The sequence below is a fragment of the Crocodylus siamensis genome, chromosome 2, assembly GCF_052110815.1.
Source record: "Crocodylus siamensis isolate JL-2025a chromosome 2, ASM5211081v1, whole genome shotgun sequence".
In the NCBI taxonomy this organism is placed as follows: Eukaryota; Metazoa; Chordata; order Crocodylia; family Crocodylidae; genus Crocodylus; species Crocodylus siamensis.
Window position 1 is genome coordinate 208304391 of NC_143396.1, and position 22658 is coordinate 208327048.

Below are 22658 nucleotides of genomic sequence, written 5' to 3' on the forward strand. Positions count from 1 at the left end.
AGATTGGTAAACACTCTTAGGGCATGTCCAGATGAGCAGGAACATATGTTTCCCTGGGGACAAGCAGCAGCAGTACACCTTGTGCCACTGCTACTTGTCCCCAAGGAACACCTGTGCCACGCACACTCTGGCACATGGTAGGTTACCCGAGGTGGGGTAGGGGAGGCTGGCCCCAGCAGTCTTACCTGGCATCCTGGAGACCTCCAGGAGCTGCCGCTGCAGCACTTCTGCAGCAGGAAGCCTGGCCAGGCTCTGGTTGTGGGCGACGTGTTTTGCTGCCACATATGCCGCCCCACTTTTTTTTGGCTTGGGTATTTTTTGACCCCAGGATCTGACAGGTCTGCAATACCACACATCCATGCTTGTCTGGACACACCCACAGGCTCTATGCACCACTCAGCTCATTCATTATGTGGTTCTAGACAAGTAAGGCTTATCTATATATGGAAATAGCCTGTCATAGATACAGCAGACAGGTATTCTAATGCCACATGGGGACACTATTCAGGGTCTCTGCTTGGGGAATGCTAGTATATAACCTCTATAGTGCTTTAAGTTCACACCCTAGCTCATTTCCCAGTAGGTTCCCTATGTCGACAGGGCCACAGCCTCCCTGCTCCTTAGCTTCTCCATATATATAATTGATGCTATATGTTTAAATTAACAAATACAGTTTTAAAGGAGTGCAGCATAATAATGGTGTTATTTTAGCATGTGTGTATTATATTTATTTTTCTGAATATTAATAATTATATTGTATGATGGAAAATTAGTTAAAATATAAACAAAAAGTGAAAATAACATATTTTAGCTATGAAAAAATAGTCAATTTTTCACATTTGCCCTACCCTTAAAACTCTTAATGCTACCGCTCTACTGCCAACACAATATAAATATATCAGCAGTTGGCTGTATTTTAACACTTCCCTTATTTCAATATTAAGTTCAAGCATCTGTTCACAACATTATTTTGGTTGTTACCTGACCAGATATTTAATCCATTTACAAGAGATTGATGCTGAAGTTCATCCTCTTGACTACACTTGGTTGTTTTTCCTATGGGGGGCTGTTTCTGAAATCCATGTCTCATTTTTTCTCTTCTAAATTATAATAATTTACATTTTTATATCCCCTTTCATCATCAACAATTTCCTCCTAGAATCTGAAAGCCTTTTACAAATAATCTATGTAAAGCACGTCATCACCACATTCACCATCATCTTCACCATAGCCACCAAAGGCATACAGTACTGTTGAGTAATAAGAGGAGCAAAGCAGAAACACTATGAGATGTGTAATGTCATGCACAGTATTTATGACCTTGATATTTTTTAAGATATCATATTCAAGTGATCCTCAGGATGATGAGTGTTTTATAAAGACCTATATATAGCAAATTCATGGAACTCAAAATACCTACCTTAAAAGTAGAAACAAATTATTATTACCAAGCTAAATTAATTGCCTTCTCAGTCTTTTTTTCTCTCTCTGGGTTGCCATTTTGTTTCTCCTTAACCTCAACACTCTTCAATATTTCTCTAATTTTGAAAGCAGCAAAGAACCACAGAGGTATCCATAACCTCCTCAAGAGAAAATAACAATTGCAGATAAAACATAAACACTTTGTGCCTGAAAATTTGTCTAATATCTCTCCCAACTCTACAGTTGCTTCAACAAAAGATCCCACATAGTTCTATATATGCATAACTATAACAATACTCCAAATAAACAGAAATAGAGGGCCGGAAGAGACCTCCTGCTCATTACATCCACTCCACTGCTCTAAGGCAGGATACGTATACTGGAAAGAAATTTAACTCGTTTTTGAAAAATCTCCACCGAGATTTTTACAAATTCCTTACGTCACTTCATATCTAACTGCTTACAAATCCGTGAGGTATCTTATAGCCAACTTTCAAACCTATTGAAATAGAAGACATCACCTAAAACATCCAGCTACAAACTGTGTCTCTTGTTAAAGCAGCTGACAGTTGTCCTCAGTCATATCTTCCATTCTTTGTCTGTTTTTCTGGTCCTATATTGGTTGGGTTTATTTTAAAAGACCCCCATAGTCCCTTAGGAAAAAGATGTACATCAGTATAGTGATTTGTCACACCAGGCTGGAATGCAATGACTTTCACTGTCACCTCACTTTGGGCACCATTCCCCTCTTCCTCTTACTCATTTGTTCAGATAAAAAGCAAGTGGCTCGTGGCCAATTCGGCAAACTCCTTTTGACAGCTAGTCCAGCTAATCTAATAAAAGCCATTTAGCCCTTTTGAAAGCACCAGCAGACAAGCTTGCATCCTTACTCAAGTTCTGGCAGATTTAAATACAATTTCTTCCTCTTAACACACCTGCAGATTTTCTCAGCACTTAGAATATCACTTAAAGACATTAAACACCACCGTTGAGCTTTATGGTAGTTATAGGTGGGTATGAGTTTTTCTAAGTGTATGTTCTTGAGCTCTCCTCTATTCTGTAGTCCTAGCCTTCGGGGGTCACTTTGGATCTCTTGACAGCATGTCAGCTTCCCCTTGTTGAACACCTAGATACCAAATACTATAAAAATCAGACTGATTTATGCTTTCACCACCACGAAGGCAAACAAAGTAAGTACAAAGATGGTCTTGGAGTTCAAAAACAAAGCAAATATGAAATATAGATATCATACCATCAATACACACAACCAAACATGGTTTTCTTAGTTATGGCACCCAACCTAATCATAGAGAGGGAGAGCAGTCTCTGGCTAAGTCTACACTGAAGTCACTGCTGTGATTAAAATATAGTCTTGGTGTATCTGAGCTAGCTCTAAACTTAGGAGAGCTCAGACTTGGAAGAGTGGTGGGGAGGGGAAGGGGACAGTGTCCCAGCTGTCCCAGATTCCTTTACAGTCAGCCTAGCTAGGGCAGACATACCATTTCATGAGATGAATGAGACTGGCTATCCCATGAATATCATCATGGAGTGGGGTAGAAGACAAGACATTCATTACTTACATGAGGCTCTTTTGGCATATAAAAATGGCTCTCACCTGACATGAAGAGGAGCCTGCTTGATAGTGATAGAGATGTCACAGTAATCACAACTGGATACAGCAGCTCATATAACTGGCAAAGACCACTGATACCTAGATTAAATTATACTGGGTAGATCATCATTCCTGGAGGAGGCATTCTGTTTTGACACCTATAAAGAGGAACAGATTGTAGGTATCTTAGAAGGGAAAACGTCTGCCAGATAGGCCTAGGTTGGTCAACACAAATGACTTTCCATCATTTTAATACATGGTCATTTAACCCATGCTATTTTGCCTCAGGGAATTTCAAACAAAATGCTATAGATTTTACTTAACTATAGAGACCAGTGATTTTCAACCAGGGTACTGTGGCACCCTGGGTACCTTGAGATGCTTTCGGAGATGCTGTCGGGTGCTACCTCGCAGCATGGGGAACACCTGAATGTGTGGTGTGTGGCACCACAGACGGGTCTGCAGCACTACATACCGCATGGCCAATCATCTGAACGTGGCCAGAGATTTCAAATCTGCAGTACTAAAAACACTTGAGACCTGTTGTCGCCTTTCTGAGTTCTCTTCAATGGAAAGATTGTTCTATTATTTTTCTGTACTGAAAAACTGAATGAAAACTAGGACCTGCTATTTTCTGAGGGGTGCTGCAAGTCTTATCAAGCAATGTGGTGATTTTATCAAGGGGTCCCTCAAGCCTAAAAAAGTTGAGAACCACTAATATACACAATGCACACGAAAGGTGTTGAAAGCCTCCATCTCAGATAATATACCTCTCAATAGACATCTCAGCTGTACCATCTATATTACTTTAATGCACACAAAATAAGTGGAGCCAAGCCGTAAAGCACAGTAGGGGTGTCAAGCGTGGCCCAAGGAGATGGGATATCCAGCTCACAACTCTTCTCACATGGCTGGAAATTTGGCAGCAGGATGCGCAGCAGCCCTATTAGCCCCACAACTGGCAGAACCACTGTGTTGGTAGGGCCAGCACCCAGGGACTTAATACTGCTGCTGCTCTCTCCACTATCATAGGTCTTCTGGCCTGCAAGAAGCCCTGTGGTCTGCATTCAGCCTGCAGGGCCACGAGTTTGACACCCCTGCTTTACAGAATTACTTCCAATACATATTTGGTGCCTGCATAGCTTGTGAACTAACACTTAATAGAAATGTACAAAGATTAAATTCAACCTCTTATTTCTGCCCTCAGACTGCTAGGCAATTCTAAAGGACAGAAGAGTCATTAAGTGTTTTAGAAAGCTTGGAGCTCCCTCTCTTGGATCTTACAACATTGTTACTTCATAAAAACTAGAAATGATTTGATTATGTAACAGGGTCATTCTCTAGTCTTAATTACTGGGAAACTTCCACTGAAATCTGAGCTGTTCAAATAAACTGTTTCTCTTAAACTTTATTTTGCGCATGTAAAAGGTTATAATTGTTGCCCATTGGCAGACATTTCTTTTACTAAATCCTGTGAACTGTCTTCAGGTAAAGTGTTCCAGACAACAGCAATCTGCTTGCGTTTTTCATCCGTGGCCATGTTAGACTAGAGTTAATAGACCAAATTCAGGCACACATTAATGGGTGAAAGTCCATTGTGGCTAATTTCAGTGGTGAGCCTAAGGATGTTTAAATGGTAATAATTACTACCTTCTACCTCCCTCTGTATGTTTTACAACTAAAATTTTCCTGAGGTTTAGAACTAATGCCAGAATTCACTCCTTCACACATCAGTTCTGGATTTGATAACTAAATTTAAGGGAGTCTATTGGAATGTGAGTTTATGTTATGTTTTCTTTCTAGGAGGCTAGAAGAAAAAGGTGTATATTATGCTGTTTTTAGGCTCTCCTCACATACTGTTTGGCTCTGCATTTGGCTCACTGATATCATCAAGCCTGAACTGAGCTCCAACTATTATGTATCTTTTCTGGGACACTGATGTTTGATACCTTCATCTTATCTTATATTGAAAAGTAAGCTGATATATTAAGACACGCCTCCTTCTGATCTACCAGAGTTTAAATTATTTGTTACTAAACCTCATACTGCATAGGCTAAGGACAGACATTCAAAAAGCCTGAGCCTGAATTGATTCAATCTTTGCAGGATAGTCTAACCTGCAAATTTGAACCAATTTGGAGGTGGATAAACATTCCCTTTTCATTTCAGAAATTCAGGCACATGCCAGCAGTAGCTCAGGCTAGAAGTCAGGGGGCACTGGAGCAGCCCTCCTTTCCCTTGTACAGAGTTGAGCTGTGGGGTATGTGGCCAGCCCTGGGCATGATGCTCTGATTAGGGAGGGGTTTAAATCCCTACCCTGGCCCGCACCATCTCAGGCTTTTTCCCCTGCTCAAGGGGCAGGAGTGTTGCCAGACCCCAGCCTCGGGCTAGCACTCTGAGGTGCATGCATCTCTTGATGACGCTGAGCTTTTCAATCTCCCTCTCCCTATCTGCAAACCAGCAGGGGAGTGATAAAACTACAGTGTTTATCAGCCTATCGGCAAAACAAAAGCCTCTCAAGCTCTTCTTAAACGGCTTTTTCCAAGGAAGGAGCAGAGGGACATTATGAGCGGACCTGTTGATTAGCTCCAAAAAGCCCTAAGCAGACACTGTTCTGTCTGCCTTTGTCCTGTGTGCCTGTGCCAGTGAAATTGGAGACACATATACACAGACTTCTCTCAGCATTAGCTAGCATACCACATGCTTAGGGTCCATAGGGCTGGGGTCTGTGCTGTGGAACATGAGAGGGAGGGAGGTGGGAATCCCTGCTTGAGCAGAGAGCAGTGAGGAAAGCCAGGCATAGTTTCATAATTAGTAGGGTTGGAAGGGACCTGAGCAGATCATCAAGTCCAACCCCCTGCCACAGGCAAGAAAGAATGCTGGGGTCAGATGACCCCAGCAAGTTGTCTATTCTCTTAAAGACCCCCAGGGTAGGAGCAAGGACCACTTCCCTTGGAATCTGGTTCCAGATCCTAGCTGCCCTGACAGTGAAGTAGTGCCTCCTGATATCCAGCCTGAATCTGCTTTCTGTCAGCTTACGGTTGTTGTTCCTTGTTACCCCTGGCAGTGCTCGGGGAAACAGGGACTCTCCCATTGCCTGCTGGTCTCCTTTGGCCAGTTTATAAATGGCCAACAGATCCCCTCTCAGCCTCCTCTTGTGGAGGCTGAACAGGTTCAGATCCCATAGCCTATCCTCATAGGACCTGCCCTGCTGCCCCCTGGTCATGCAAGTGGCCTGCCTCTGGACCCTCAATAATGACTCCAAGATCCTTTTCTGCCTCTGTGCTGGCAAGAGGGGAGTTCCCCAGCCTGTAGGTCTGCTGCTGGTTCTTCCTCCCTAGGTGCAGTACCTTGCACTTGTCTGTGTTGAAACCCATCCTATTCTCATCCGCCCACCTCTGTAACCTGTCCAGATCTGATTGCAGCTTGTCCCTCCCCTCTAGCATGCTCACCTTCCCCCACATCTTAGTGTCATCTGCGAATTTGAACAAGATGCTATTCACCCCCTCAACCAAGTCGCTGATGAAGATGTTGAACAGTACAGGCCCGAGGACCGAGCCCTGCTGAACCCCATTGCCCATATCCTTCCAGGTCAAAAAAGACCCATCCACTACCACTCTCTGGGTACAGCCCTCCAGCCAATTGGCAACCCATCTGACCATGTAGGGATCGACACCACAGTTGCCTAATTTTTTAATGAGAATGGGGTGAGAGACAGTGTCAAAGGCTTTTCTAAAGTCCAGAAAGAGTACGTCCACCACGATGCTTGCATCCAAGGATTTAGTGATCATAGAAGGCCACCAGGTTGGTCTGACGGGACCTGCCTCTGATGAACCCATGTTGGTTGCCCCTAAGCATACACTCCTCTGCTGGTCCCTTGCAGTTGTGTTCCCGGATAATTTTCTCGAAGAGCTTCCCCAGGACCAAGGTAAGACTAACAAGCCTATAGTTTCCTGGGTCCTCCCTCCTCCCTTTTTTTACATGGGGACCACATTGGCCCTCTTCCAGTCCTCTGGCACCTTGCCAGAGCACCACGAGTGCTTGTAAAGCTGTACCAGGGGTCTTGCAATGACCTCTGCTAATTCTCTCAGCACTCTGGGGTGGAGGTTGTCAGGACCTGTTGATTTGGATGCATCCAGTCCCACCAGGAGGTCCCTGACTAGGTCCACTCTGACGGTGAGCCTGGCTGCACCTCCCCTGGGACCATCAGGGATCATGATGAGGGGGATTGCCCTGGTCCCTGCTCAGAAAAATGGAGGCAAAGAAGTGGTTAAATAAATTAGCTTTGATGTCTGGTGCGACCACCAGACTTCCTAGCATGTCCTGCAGAGGCCCTATGTTACCCAGAACCTTCTTTTTACTCCCTATGTATTTAAAAAAGGATTTCTTACTGTCTTTGATCCAGGTTGCTAGTCTCAGTTCCATTTTCGGCTTACCTTTCCTAACAGCCCCACTACAAACCTCCCTGGTGATGGCCCCTCCCTTCCATTGGGTGTACGCCTCCTTTTTAGCCTTGAAACATTCCTGGATGTTTTTTTTTAGCCAAGGGGGCTTTTGAGCATTCTTACTCCCTTTGTCCCTTGTTGGGATTGCCACCCTTTGAGCTTGGAGGATCATCTCCTTAAGGAATGACCACTCTTCTTGGACTGCCAACTCCCCTCCCCTCTGGGACCTCAGTCTCTCCCTGACTAATCTCCTTGCTAGATGATGAATTCCAGTAGGCCATGATCACTGTTGCCCAGGTGGTCGAGCACCCACAGTCACCACGTCGTCACCTGTGGCCAGGACTAGGTTTAACAAAGCATTTCCCCTGGTGGGACTGTGCACCTCCTGGGTTAGATGGAGGTCCTGTAACATGTCTAGGAACCTACATAAGCAGTCAGACCTGGCTGACTGCTCTTCCCAGATGTCCAGATAGTTTAGGTTCCCCATGATGACCACATCCTTTGTCCTGTCTTTGCAAGCTGACCTGAGAATTTCTGGTCTAGCTCTTCTCCCTGGTTGGGTGGTCTGTAGTAGACCCCCACCATTAAATCCCTTTCTGTGCCTGCAGTCTGCTCCAGAGCTCTGGCTAGGGAGGAGGGGTGCAGGGAGAGCCTGTTCTCTGGAGCACAGAGCACAACCTAGCCTAGCACAGCCCAGCCCAGGGCTGCAAAGCATCTGGGATGCTTGGGGACTCTAGTTTAACTTAAACCAGGAAGGGGTCTGGGACAGACATTACATAAATTGGTTTGACCCAAAATCAGTTAAGTCTGATACTACATTCAACCAGGTTTATCTTAAACTAGTTTCAGACATTTTGAAATGGGCTTGTGTGCATTGAGCTTATGTTCTGTTACAGGTTTAAACCAGTTTCTGATCTTTTAAACTGGTTTGTGTGTAATATCTGTCTCTAGCCATAATGCCTTACATTCTGAACCTAAATATTTCATATTTTCATGCTGCAAATGCATATTTCCTTCTTGACCTCACCATATCATCCCACACTATGTTCCCTTGCATTTCTGATTAAAGAATCATCAGGACTAGAGAAAATAAGTCTGTAGTCCATCCCTTAACAAAGTTTAATATTCTTGCCTACAGGAAGTTCCATCATGTCTCTAATACTCATTACTAATTCTTCTCTGCAGTTATCAGCATGGTTCTCCTCATATGAGCCTACTACTGGTTAACTCTCCAGCCTGCAGCTTACAAGCTCCCATTGGAACTGCCTTTTAATGAGGTCTGACATTCCATCCAATAGAGGGCAGCAATGATACTTTTAAAACTTGATTTAAGAAATGAAGCCACTTTCTTGGATCAGGACCACAGGTGCAGAGGAAAGTTAAGAGACACAAGTATCAGTCCTAAATTTTGGGATTAGCAGCAGGTAAGGTTAAATAAGATTTCGCTAGTACCATGGGTAGGAAGGTTTAAATGGAAAGTTTGGCTGGACAAGGTTTGTAGGAATTGTAATCTTTTTGCCTCAATATGATTTTTGTTCTCCTAAAGCTGGAGCATGAGCATGAAGATGTGGGAGGTATGAAAGGCAACTTTGAGTTTGTATACATTAAACTGTACAATCTTTGAGAGCAAAGACCATACTTTCTTCTGTATTTGTACAATGCCTAGTAAACTAAAGGCTGTGCTGGAAACAGTTATGTGATGTGGGAGATGCATGCACTGAAAAACCCATGAAAGTTCACAAAATTGTAGTAAAAGATAAATACCAGCCATAGGTCCATATAACAGCAACTTCCCTTTAGAGTTTTGGGACTGTAGTAATATAGAACTAAGTCTGAGCTACCACTGAGCTATCACTTTCAAGAGAAGTCCCTTTTAAGAAGAGGCTTGAAAATAATTCATTACTAGGACTACAAACTCGTCTTGTTTGTTTGTGTTTTCTTAAGAATCATGGGCTATTCACTGTTCCCACTGTGCAAGATTAACCTTTGAAGCCAGTGGAGCCCATAGCTGTAGGTCCTTTGCATTCAGGGGAGCTTCGTATCAATTCACTGCTGTGTGGGTCAGGGCTCATGCTCATGCATCTGGTTCTACTGATGGCCTACAGCTGAGTTGATACCTCTGCTGACTTGCCATTGTGACCTCTGGCCCTAAGAAGGGCAGAACAATGTGGACTGTGTGTGGGATAAAAATTAAAAAAAAGACTCCTAGATTCTGATCTTGGCTTTTGACACCACGTTCTTTTGTCAGTCCGCCTCCCCATTTGCTTGCAGTGCTTCATTGTCCTGTTTTGTGAAAGGAAAATAAGCTGGTATGCAGATTTATGTGCTGATTCATAAATGTAATGATTGTTAAACACTCTAAGCTTCACCAAAATGGAGAAAATCCTCCAGCTGTAGGCTGTAGGTCTGGGCTTATTTAGTCATATCATCTACAACATTTTTCAAACTATGTTGAATTTCCAGTCCCTCCCATCCAACTGGAGGCAGGTGAGGTAAAGATTAACCCCTAAAGACACACAACAACAACATCAACAACAATAGCATAAAGAACTAGTTAACACTTAAGTATCTTTTACAGTAGGGATAGTTCTTAAATTGTGTTTATTTCTAATAGATTATTTGACCAGTTCCCCCATAGAATATACTAGTCTGTATTTGCTCACCAATTTTTCCACCTTGTCAAAGCCCTGAACACTAATCTGCATAGGAGGCTCTGTTGAACAACTCCAGCATATAAATTTAACACCAAGTATCATAACCAACAATCTAATTGCATCTAACCAAAAGAATTTCCCTCCTCCTGCAGCACTGAACAATATCAGTAAACTTCCCAAGGGCCAAGCTGGCTACTGTGTTGCAGTTCAATCTCACTTAAAATCCTAAGACTTGAATGTACCAAAACTACACTCATTATTCTCTAATAGTCAGTACATTTTAATGCAACTGACTTTAATGGAGTTACAAATCAAATACAATTTGGCTCACTTTCCAACTGTGAACTAAAATTTCAGTGTAACTACAGTATTGGCTTAGTTTTATAGTCTCTTCTTTTTATTGGAATATTAGTTAGACCTCATAAACAAAACTCTTCCTCTTAGGAGGAGGAATTAAATACACATGCAATCCTTTATTGTGCTGTTTTGTTTAACTGAATTGTTTTACTTTTTCATAATAAGTTATGACTCTGGATTCTCTTCTTTTTTTCCTTTGGGGATACAGTAAGTGAGTAGCTGTGCACATAGAAGGTTGGTTAGAGTTGTACACTATTGCCATCTACTGTTCCCTGAATAAAAGAGCAGTCTTTGTGCCTGAAATTCTTGTATCACTCATTCACGTAACTTCCTGTGAAAGGCTCGCCCTCAGCACAGCAAAGTTTTTCTTCACTGCAGCACGGATCTCTGAATCAGGACAGTATAGATTAAACCAGGAAGTAAGTAGCAAAACTTCTGAAATAAAGTATTCTTCATTCTTGGCAGCATCTTAGTTTTACGCAAAAAGGGTGTTGTTGAGTTTCCAAAAAACTGCTTGGAAACTTCAGTATTTTGCTATCTACACAGATTAGATGCATTATGAAAGTGAAAGTAAGAATTGGCTGCAGGAGAGAAGCATTTAACGTTAATTGTTTTTCAAAAGTCCATCGTGCCAATTAATTATACTTGTTTTGAAACTTGAGTTCGTCAAAAGAATTTGCATATGCAATTAAAGTTTTCTGTAATTCATACAAGCTATTTCCTGCAAATGCTTGTGAGCAGACAACTGGTAAGACTTCCTGTTTATTTTCTTCAACACACTAAATATTTTTTCCCCTAATGTTCATTCATTTGTAGGGTTTGTCACCATGGACCCATTTTTATCTCTGCTGAATTCAATTTCCATGAACCTATCTGAAAGTGATCTCTCATCCCTTAAATTTCTCTGTCGGGACAAAATTAGCAAAAGAAAGCTTGAATCAGTCAAAAGTGGAAATGATCTTTTTGCCATCCTTCTTGAACAGCAGGAGATTACAAGTGATAAGATAGATTTTCTCCATTTCCTGATCAAAACCCTTAAAAGAGATGATCTTGCAATGTGGCTAGAACAATTTGTAGAAGGAGAAGGCAATATTGTTGATCAACCAGATATCAAAGAAAAACGTAAGTGGACACACTTTTTTGTCATTTTCCAAAATACTGTACCTTTTTAAAAAATATGTTGATATATTTAACACATACAAAATGCTTAAAGATATAACATTGGGTCAAGCCATGGGTCCTTCTAGCCCTGCATCATGCATCTCAGTGGCACAGAGCACTAAAGTGACGAGTATGTAGGGCCTGTCCAAATTAATCTGTCCCTTTCCCTTCCCTTAGAAAAGGGGTTTTCAACCTCTTTGGATCAGTGCACCCCTGGCAGCCAGACACAGAGCAGTGTACCCCCAACACTATGTGCAAGCCTCCCCCGCCCCCCACGTCTGGCCAGGTGGGCAGTGGCAGTGTGGGATGGTGCATGGTGGCACTCCATCCCCACCCACCCGCGCATACCCCCTAAGGCCTTCTCAAGTACCCTGGGGGTACGCACATACTGTCAGTTGACAACACCTGTCTTAGAACATTTAGAGGCCTAGAAAGTCCTAATTTGGTGGTTGCAGTCTTACTATCATGTTTAATAACTATATTTGCCACTATTGTGGGGTAACTTTTTTGGACAGGAGTTAATCTTTGTATTGTAAAAAATGAATGTGGATAATGTTTTAAATGGTTGGAAAATTTGTAATGAAATTCATCCCTTTGCAGAAGGCCAGCATGACATTTATTGAAAACTTCTGTCTTGCTCAGCCTTAATGAAGACACCAAACCCTAATGTTCTCTCTGGTGCTAGGCTAAAGAGAACTCCAAAACCTTCTGCACTGGCCAGCAGAGCTGATCCCAAGCAGAAGAGTAAGAGTGTATACACTGAAAACAGTCTTCCAGAGAGTCCTAGCAACACTGGTGGAAAACCTTTTATCCCTGAACTCAAGGCCTCTGGAAACTCTGTCATGAGTGAGGAGTTTTTATATTAGTACCAATATATTCCGTGGCTCCATAACCACAGTGTAATTTGTTAATATATATCCCTGTGAATACCTATAATACAATAATTACTAGAAAATGCACATATTAAACATTTCTTCAGAAGTCATTCTCTTGGCTTAAGCAAAATTTTGACATTTTGTTTTTTCAGGTTGGCTGAATGCAGCCTTTGAAGTCATATGTGACAATGTTGGGAGAGATTGGAAAATGTTGATTCGAAAACTTGGGATTTCTGATGCAAAAATCGATAGAATTATGATAGCCAATCCTTATAATCTGCGAGAACAATTGATGCAGTCACTTCGAGAATGGCTGAAATGGAAAGGAAAAGAAGCTAAGGTTGCTGATGTACTAAAAACCCTTCGGGATTGTAAAATGAACCTTGCAGCCGACAAAGTCGAACAGGAACTTTCAAAACTGGATATATGAAACTGAATGAAATTCATACAAAACCAGTTTTAATGATGTATTCGTTAATCCAGAGAATGTGGTGCAAAGTGAGGGAGTATTGTCTATTCATCCAAATTGGACCTGCGCTCTTTTGATTTTGTTCCTTTCTTTGCCATTTGCTTAGAGTTACTAGTCTGAATTTACACACACACCCCACCCCAAATATCAAAAGGTGCTAATTTCTTTGGATGCTTCAGTTTTTGATGCTCACCCTGAAACTATTTAACTGATTTGAATTTTTTTCCAGCAAAGGATAAACACTCTGAGAAACCTTACATTTTCCCAGGGTAGGTGCCTAAAATCAGTAGTGTCTTTTGAGAAGTCTGACCTTTGCTTCTGATTCTTTTTGGTACTTGCATTCCTACATAGGCACTAAACTACAAAATTCTTGCTTCCCACTGCTGCAAAACTGGAATACTACTATTAATCTATAGAGCCCATCTCAAAAAAAAATGTTGTGAACCTTAATTAAATAATACTTATAAAGGGTTTTGCATTTCTTGGATGAAGGGCCTCCTCTACGCAAAGTATCTTGACTTTTGTGCATTCAAGAGCAAAGTTTGTTTCTTTAATAGCCATATCTCAACCTACCACTTTATTCAAGGAATTTTGCTTTTTATTTCAGATGCTTTTACATTTTTTACCTTGAAACATATACTCAGGCTGGCTGCTGTAGGAACAAGAATGAAACATTTCTTGATTTTTTTGTTTTGTTTTTTTTGTGTATTTTTGTACTAAAATCTGTGGTGTTTCATAGTTCAAAGAAGGGTGCTAGGCATATGGTGCATCTCCGGCCAGATATGGTGAAGTAAGAAGAATATTTTGACAGTTGCTGAAAGCCCTCATTTTCCATGGAAGGAGGCTACACCTCCATAGCATCAGGTCTTGAGGTTTTAAGTGGGAGGAACCTGGCTCCTATAGTAACTTTCCCTTACCTGTAAGTGGGCTTGTTTTCACAATAAAGTGCCTGAACCAAATATTTTTATACTAAGTGTTTTTTCCCACCCTCAAGAATGCTGTTTCAACACCATGAAATACACAGATTTAAGGAACACAGTTTAAAGTGCCCTCCTGAAGCACTAAAGCTTCCCTCCTGTGCTTACCTCTCTCTCAGGACTCCCTTTGAAGTCATCATCAGAGGGGTGGTGTCCTTTTGATTCTACTCATTTGGAAGCAAAGGATCATCCCATGAGGAAACTAAAAAAACAGTATTTCATGCTATCATAACTAGCTTCTTTTGCAGAAAAAAGGAATGTTACCAAAGGAAATAACAATCCAGTCCTCTATAGTTTATCTATGGGAAGATCAGATCTTTCACACACCTGGCTCTCACTGAAGATAGCTCTGGATCCAGTACCTTTCTTATAAACTTTCTACAATTCTTTTTTCATTCTGCTCCTTTATGATGACCTAAGCAGCCCACAAATGAGAGGTGTCTGAGCAAGGGCAACTTAAGGTAATACAGTGTCTTCTACAATTTAAAAATGTAGCCCTAACCCAGGTTCATGAAAACTGCGTCTACTTTAAAAGCTGCTGTGTCTAATTCACTTACTTTTGTCTCACTAAACAGCTAGTATACAGATGTGGATCCAGGATTTCCCAAAGCAGGGTGGAGGAGCAGCAACCCACACTGCCCCAGTGGCTGCACCCCCTGCTCCTAGTCTCTTCTGCCCATACCAATGTGGGCAGACCACCCTTGGGAGCCTCCAGGGACATCTTTAAGTCCCTAAAGCAGGTGAAAATCCCCCTTCTTCTTTTCTTCAGTCCGCCACTACTGGTTTCCCTACTGTTCCAGGGGTGGGGCAAGCATCAGAGCTGCTCTGGGACTGGGCTTATCTAGGGATGGGGACAATGTCAACAACAGGACATAAAAGTAGCTCCCCTCTCCCCAACCCATGCCTTGGGAGCAGGTACAGAGAAAGGGATCTCCCCCACCTACCTGCAGCTGAGCCCAGCCCAGCTGGGGTGGACATAAACAGCTCTAGTGCTTCCCATGCCCCCAGGACAGTGGGGAAAGCAACAGCATCAGGTGACGAGAGATATCTTCAGTTCTTTTAGGCTAGGGACAGAAATTACACATGAACTGTTATAAGTGATTGGAAACTGGTCCAAGTCTGTAGCACAACAGGGCTAGGGCCAGACATTCAAAAATCCGGAGTCTGAATTGATTCAACCTTTGCAGGTTAGTCTAACCTGCCTGGGCTAAACCGGTTTGTAACAGAAGAAACATTCTCTCCGGACTGAGGCAGGCACATGCCCGCAGTTGCTCAAGTCAGGTGCCGAGGGGTGCTAGAGTGTGCCCCCGGCTACAGGGAAGCTGAGCTGGTGAGGCATGGCCAGTCTGAGCTGAACTGGCCAGAGAGGGGTTTAATTCCTCCCTCTCTATCCCACTGGCAGGGACCTGAGCCAGGTCGGCCAGGTGCTCCCCACTGGCTGCTGCAGCAAGGGGGCACCATGGCCCCTGAGGCAGAGAGGAGAGTTAGTCTTCCCTCTACCCCAACTGGCAGCTGGGTCTGCCGGCCATTGCCACCATGCTCCCTGCCCTGGAATAGGCCCTCAGCTGTCCTCTCTGCCAGAAGACAGAGGGAGGAGAAATAACCCCTGTCCTGCCTCCGCCCCCGCACTCCAAGGGGCCCTGCCAGTTGGTGTCTGACTGCACCCCTACCCTGCTGCTGCAGAGGGAGGGGGCAGGGCCCTTGTTGGGGGCAGCAGTCCCTGTCATAATGTGAGGAAGTGCGAGCCCCTTCCCAGCAGGGGTGCTGAGCTGAGCAGGGCAAGCTGCACGCAGCAGCACCAGGGTCCAGAATGGGTCAGAGCCCTGCAAGCCCCCCATAGCACTGCTGCACGTTGCAGCACCTCTCCCAGGCCTGCAGAGCAGCCCTCAAGGGGAAGGGGCTTGCACCCCAGGAAACCATGATGGGCTGCTGCCCATCACGGTCACTCACAACTCACTGCTGCAGCTGATGGGTGGGGGTGGAACCTGGCCCCCCACTGCTCAGTCCATACTCAGGGCAAGCTCCCTCCCAGCAAGAGGGGCTTATTCAGCTTCTGGCCCCAAGCACAGGCCAAGCGGCGGCTGCCGCTCGGCTGGGCACGCCCCACTGTGCTGCCAGTGGCCAGCGGCCCTGAGCACAGAAATGTTGCTGGCACTGCAGTGGGTCTGCCTGGTCCAGCCACTGCCATCACTCTGTGCTGGGGGCCAGCCCCTTCCTGGCAGGAGGGAGCTTATTCAGCCACCGGCCCCAGGCACAGGCCAAATGGTACCTGCAGTCAGGCCATGCAGACCCTGCTTCAGTGCCAGCAGCCTCTCTGTGCATCTGGCCCTCTCCAGACCCTGCTGCTGCTGTGCACAGCCTGCCATAGCTCTGACAGCCCTGCAACACAGTGCCCCCACTGGGAAGGGGTTTGTGCTCCCCCACATTATAACAGGGGCTACTGTCCCCAACAAGGGCCCTGCCGCTTCCTGCTGCAGCGGTGGAGAGGGGGCATGGCACGCAGCAGCAAAGGTGGGCAGACCTGGCTGCCAGTGGGGGTAAAGGAGAGACTAACTCTCCTCCCTGCCCTCCTCCGCTTCAGGGGCCATGGTACCCCTCTGCTGCAGCAGCAAGAGGGGAGTGCCCAGCAGACCTGCCAGCAGGATAGAAAGGGGAGAATTAAATACCTCCCTGGCCAGACCCCCGCCCCTGCCTGTCCCTGCTGGGGCTGCAGATCAGAGGGGCGGGGCCAGCTTGGAGCAGAGAGCCCAGCCTAGAGAGCATGCCAGGATGCTGGGGGTCTCTGGTTTAACTTAGGCCAGTAAGGAGTCTGGGACAGACATTGCATAAACCAGTTTGAGCCAAATCAGTTAAGTCTGATACTACCTTCAACCATATTTATCTCAAACCAGTTTCAACCATTTTGAAAATGGTTTATGTCCACTAGATGTCTTTTCTTTTACAGGTTTAAACCAGTTTCTGATCACTTCAACTGGTTTGTGTGTAACGTCTGTCCCTAGCCCAGAAGTTCAGTGTGTATAAACTGCTTTCAAAATGGCTGAAACTAGTTTAAGATAACCTGGATAGATGGATGGAGCAACTGATTTAGGTTAAGTTGGTTACTGAATTTCTGTCCCAGCTCCTCTCCAGATTCAAGTTAATCCCATCATCCTGGGATGCTTTGCACCTCTCTTGCAACCCGCCCCCCCCTTGCAGGGTGGGTGAGCTAGCCTTGACCCAAGTTACCTGCTCCAGGCAAGAAGGGAGGCATGCTCTAGTGCCACCTAGCTTCTGGCCTGGTCCGCTGCAGGTATGCGACTGCATTTCTGGAATAAAAGTGAATGTCTGTTCCATTGCTTATTTGTTTAATTTATGCCATTTAGACTAACCTGTGAAGATTGAATTGATTCAGCCTCAACTTTTTTGACTGTCTGTACTTAGCTATAAGGGCTTTAAAAAGTACTCAGAAGCTCCTGTGGTGTGGTCCAATCCAAAAGGGGTTGGCAGCCCTAGCCCCTCTGGATCTACCCCTGCTACTATATGACAGCCCCCCTGCACTAAGTATCGTAAGACTGAGATGAAGTGGTAGAACTGGTGTCAGCATAAACTATAACAAAAATGACAGTGTTCTACAGAAGCAACCTGAAATTGTCACAGGCTTCTCAACCTTTTTCAAGGTACTTGGTGCACCTGCTTCAGAAGCTGACAAGGTAACATTTCATTACAATTATTAGAAACATTTCAATTTGTACTCTCTATTTGCAGTGCAATATTACAAAAGGCCTACAGACCAATTAAAGCCTGTTTTAAGGAATTAAGTAATGCACAGCCTTCTTCATTGGCACTCTTTACCAGGGAAAACATTATTTGTTTTGTGGATTTAAGTATAATTGCACATCCAGTCATCCAACAACTATCATGTTTTCTAAAGATTTATGTTCGGCTCAAATCTGCATGTGCTTTAGAATTTGTATACATTAGATGCACTTCATAAATGTTGTTTCTTTAAAAAAAACAAAAAACTCTCACATTTTTAATAAAATGGAAATAGAACCTGTATTGAAAGTTGAGTAGCTGTTTGTTGTTCTTGAGTCTCTGTATCTAATTAAAAACACTTGTTAAAATATTAAGCACTTTTAAAAAATATAAGAAATAGTACAACCTGTGTTTGTAGCCTAAGCCAAAGGCAACCGAGCTGTAGCACACATGACAAAAGTGGCATGGACAGCTTTGGTGTATAGCACATAGCATATTGGGAAGAGGACAGGTGGCAAAGGAGCAGATTGGGCAGGGGAAGAGGATTCGAGTAGTAGTTGGTGAAGATGCAAAGCCAACTTGTGGAGCACCTACAAAAATGTTGCTCCCCACTGGCCTCAGTTTTCAGCAGCTCTATTCATAAGATCAAATAGTACAATGTACAGACTTATTAACATCCCTTTCAGATTTTTTTGCAAAGACTACAGTTTTTTCAGCATGGAAAAATGCATGTGTCCCATCATTCTGTAATAGGGCAACATGCAATAAAAACATTCCTACTCTAGAGAGCTTAAAACCAAAGCTCCTTGTACAGGGAGCACAGAAGAGAGACAGCATACAAATGTGTCTTGTGTCTTAATATTCTTTCTTTTCCTTCTGCCTAGCTCCTATACTGCATCAAGACCTGGAGTCTAATTTAGAAGGACCAATGGCACAGCACTTAATATTAACAGAAACCCTACGTAAAGGAGAGGTCAATCTGACCCTTCTCAAGTTCCTGAAAACGTGGATAAGCTCAGAGGTTAAATCAATATAGCATAGTATCTTTGATATTAATATTGCCTTTATAGATTGCACATATAGATCTTAGAGATGTAGAGTTATATAATCTGTTACCATTGTGTATGGGAGTCTTGGCACATCCATTCAGAGGTGGATCCAGAGGGGTTGTGCTTACTGCATATTCCTTTCAAGCAGCTTTATACCTTATTATTTTAGTAATTTGCTGGTACCAAGTAGTTCATAAGAGATTACTAAAGCTTCCCTCTACTCCAGAGGGAAAAGAAAAAGACTTTGGATTGCTCATGACTTAAAGTGAACTAATAGTGGGACATTTCCGCCAGCTCTTATCTCAGGGAGTACGTCTGCTCTGGAAGTCTCTTCACATTACTGAAGAAAGGAGATATGAGAGCTTCCTTTTCTTTGGCTACTACCCAATCAATCATAGATCATGTGTTTACATTAAAAGAAGCATACTATTATTCTTTATAAGTTAATTAAAAGAACCCATGTAGTTACTAGGAATTCATCATTAAAAACCCCTTTTTATGAAAAATTGTTTTCAGCAAGGTTTTAAATGCAGTGCATGTTCTGCCTCCCCTTCCTCTGTTTCCTGTAGCACAGGTGGTTGTTTTTCTCCTGACCTTTACCACTGGCCTGAAATACCAACATGCTTTATGAATGCTAGCTTTTTTCACATGGTTCTCTAACACTAATGGCACAATAGCACACTGCCTCTGTACATGCTGAATCTTTCTGAGCCACACCTTTCTCCTCCGTCTTGTAACTCCTACTTTTCTCTCTTGAATACTTTTACTTGTATTTGAGTTCCCCTCCCTAATATTTTTCTTTGTTTCTTATAGTCTTGTAAGTCTGGTTCATGCTGTTTTCCTCTTCCTATGCATGGATCATCTCCACTCCCTGAAATCTGTTCACATACTTCCTTCACTTAGAGAGCCTTTAAATTGCTCTCCTTTCTCTTTTTGATCTAACACTTACCTCCCAAGCCAGTAATTTTACTGCAAGTTTTAAAAATACAATAATGAAGTTGCAGAAATAAGCTCACTGTGTCTTCCACTTACCATAAAAATTAGGTTGAGGGAAGGAGAAGGCTCTGATGTTAAACCAAAGCTAGTAGAAACTGGAGAACTTTAAGAATCTGTTTCTGTTCTCATAGCCCCTTCATTGTTATAGCAATTACAGCTGTACACAGAGTCTGTATGTGGCAGTGCCTTCTGGGAATTATAGGGAAGAAAGTGCACTATATTCTTGACAGTAAAACTTAGCTTTCTCTAAGTTAATGAGGAAACACATACAGGCATGCATATAATATGAAGGAACCTATTCTAACTTACAGGCACTTGTTATTCTATGAAGAGTGTAGCTTGATGTATGCATATTTCATCAATAGAACTATTTTCCCCCATGCTGTTTTACTTTTGAGAAAACAACCATCACTAACATGGCTTCAGCATTTTTAAAAAAGACACAGACAAAAAGTTTATTTCTGCATAGTTTCTTATGCACAATGTTTTCATCTGTACATTTAGTAAACATGTCTAATTTGAACATTTGGTAGTGTGTTAATGAATGAAAGAGGTTGACGTTTATTTTTAGAATACTTCTAAGCATGCTACAAATTCTTTTACTTTGACTGAAGCTACTCAAGGAGCATTAATATAATCGTGTGAGTTTTCTCTCTTTTTGAATACCAGTTGGTCAAAGGAAAATATCCATAAAGTGTAAATTCTAACATTTTTTGTGAAAGGTGGTAGTATTTAAATCAACCTTTAGACTGAAGAAAGTATGTCTTCTGTAGCATAGCCATCGCAACTGACAGAGACCCCTCTGGAAACTGTAACTACTTTATATTCTGGTATAAAATCAGCTCCCAAGATCTGGCAGATGCAACCGATAACAGGAGAGGGTAGTAATGAATTCTGTAGTAATTAAGAACTTTGTTTTCAATTGCCTTATGAACATGTTCATGAAATAGTATGGATACATCAGTTTTTGAATCCATGTTCCCTCATAAAAATCAAGCAATTGTGAATCTAGCTAAATGGTTGTGCTTAATTAATGTACATGAATTAAAACTGATCAGCACTAATATCAAATGTATGCTATAGCTAAAGACTGTTTGCAATTCTCTTATACATCACCTCATTAAATTATGCTATATAAAATGTAGGCAGCTTATTTTCTACTAACATTTAGTAATTGAAAACACAAATAGCTAATATTTCTTCTTCATATAAATATCTATTTCTTAAAGTGTCAAATTCCATAATTTACTCACTTCATGTAAGTGAAGTTAATTATGATATTGAAGAAAACTTTCCCTTTAATTCCCTGAACTGATGAAACATGTGGAACTACCATACTCTAGCAATCATTAAACATACAAGATAAACTACTTAGGTGGATATTATTTTGAACTGTGCCATCCTCTATCTGTTTGTCAAACCAGCATAATATTAATAAACTGCCCGTAACCCTGAAGCCTAGGCTGCTAGCAAAGTGATTTTGTTATGTTATTATGCTGTAAGATGGGTCCTAAACCCAAGGCCAAGGGCCCCCGATTCTCTACTTGGTTAAAAGACATCTTTGTCCATATCCAATAACAGCACCATCTTTCTGCTCCCTATATCTTTGGATAAGACAGTGGCCAGAACAGCCATATTGCTGCTCTAACTCGTACATAGGGCTCATTCAGAAATGGGAAGGGGAGGCTAGCACAGAATCCCTAAGCCAGATGGAAATCCTCAGCCCTGCAACTGGCTCACTTGAACTACTGAGCAGATTGCAATAACAAATCTACCTCAAGATATGATGATTTCTATCTACTTTTACAGTCATGTAAGTACGTTTCAAGGCTATCAGGGTACAGCTACAATGAGACTCAGCTGGAATATTTACATAGGATTCCTATTTAATCAACATTCAGTACTAAAATTACATATGAAGTTTTACAGTAGTCATTTCTAAAAGCTTTTCATTTACTTTTATTTGTGAATAACATCATCACCTCTCCTTACTATAATGTGCACTTACTAGAAATTCCATGATCAAGAAAAAATAAAGCTTTTAAAAGGGACTACAGCAATAGACTATGCTGTATAAAATTTTACCAACTGTAAATCTTCAGTGCCCAAGTCTCCAGCCACAAGGGGACCTTACTGGTAAAGTGTAGCATTTACTGTTCCTGCTCCAGTGCTGCATCTTAGGCCAGGTGATAACTAGTTCCAATTAACTCAGTCCCCCAGAACCAAGGATACTTTGCACTTCCCCTGCAAACCCCTTCTCACAGGGTAAGTGGGTTAGCCTTGGCCCAAGTTGTCTGCTCCAGCCAAGCAGAGGCATGCCCTAGTGCTCCTTGGCTTCTGGCACATGGCTGCATTTCCAGAATCAAAAGTGAATGTCTGTTCCTTTGCTTATCAGTTCAATCTACACAGCTTAGACTAACCTGTGAAGATTGAATCAATTCAGCCTCTGACTTTTTAACTATCTGTACTTAGCCTAAGAGCCACAGGAGGATTATAACTTGAGGTCCTGAAGAAAATGGATATCCCTTCTCTCCTTGTGACCTGGATTGAGGCACAGCAGAAGCTTGTCCTGTTTTTCTGTTTAAAAAGAAACTTTAATTCCTTAATTCCTATCAGAGGTGCCGAGTACGTGGGGGTCCAAGGGCCCTGGACCCTCTCAGGAACAGGCCTGCCACCTGAAATGTGCAAAACTTTCCACATGTCCATCATCTTAGCACCCCCTCAGCAAAAATAGAAGTCAGTGCCTGTGATTCCCATCCCTAAAAGCATAGCTTCTTATCATGCATCAGGGACCATAGGAGACAGGCCAGCTTGGGTTGATTGCCAACGCCTGCCTCAGGTCTCTGACTGACAAAGCTCTACCCCAGCTAGTTAACCAGCTGGCTTCTTGATGGACTACTGGGAAT

The 22658-nt window shown here is 42.8% G+C and overlaps 1 protein-coding gene across 3 annotated transcripts; it reads left to right on the plus strand.

The window, feature by feature from the left end:
* Positions 1 to 10829: 10829 nt before the first annotated feature.
* On the plus strand, positions 10830 to 21141 carry FADD (Fas associated via death domain). Of its 3 annotated transcripts, none has more exons than XR_016440281.1 (4): positions 10830 to 10909; positions 11307 to 11612; positions 12679 to 14712; positions 18592 to 21141. XR_016440281.1 is itself a non-coding variant. In XM_090032896.1 (3 exons), exons 2-3 carry the CDS (start codon positions 11318 to 11320, stop codon positions 12954 to 12956), a joined length of 573 nt encoding a protein of 190 aa, XP_089889022.1. In that variant the 5' UTR covers positions 10830 to 10909; positions 11307 to 11317; the 3' UTR covers positions 12957 to 18016. The 3 variants fall into 3 exon arrangements, 1 of the variants encoding a protein (XP_089889022.1); XR_016440282.1 differs by lacking the exon at positions 18592 to 21141 and having other exon boundaries at positions 12679 to 14433; positions 14548 to 18016; XM_090032896.1 differs by lacking the exon at positions 18592 to 21141 and having other exon boundaries at positions 12679 to 18016.
* Positions 21142 to 22658: the final 1517 nt, after the last annotated feature.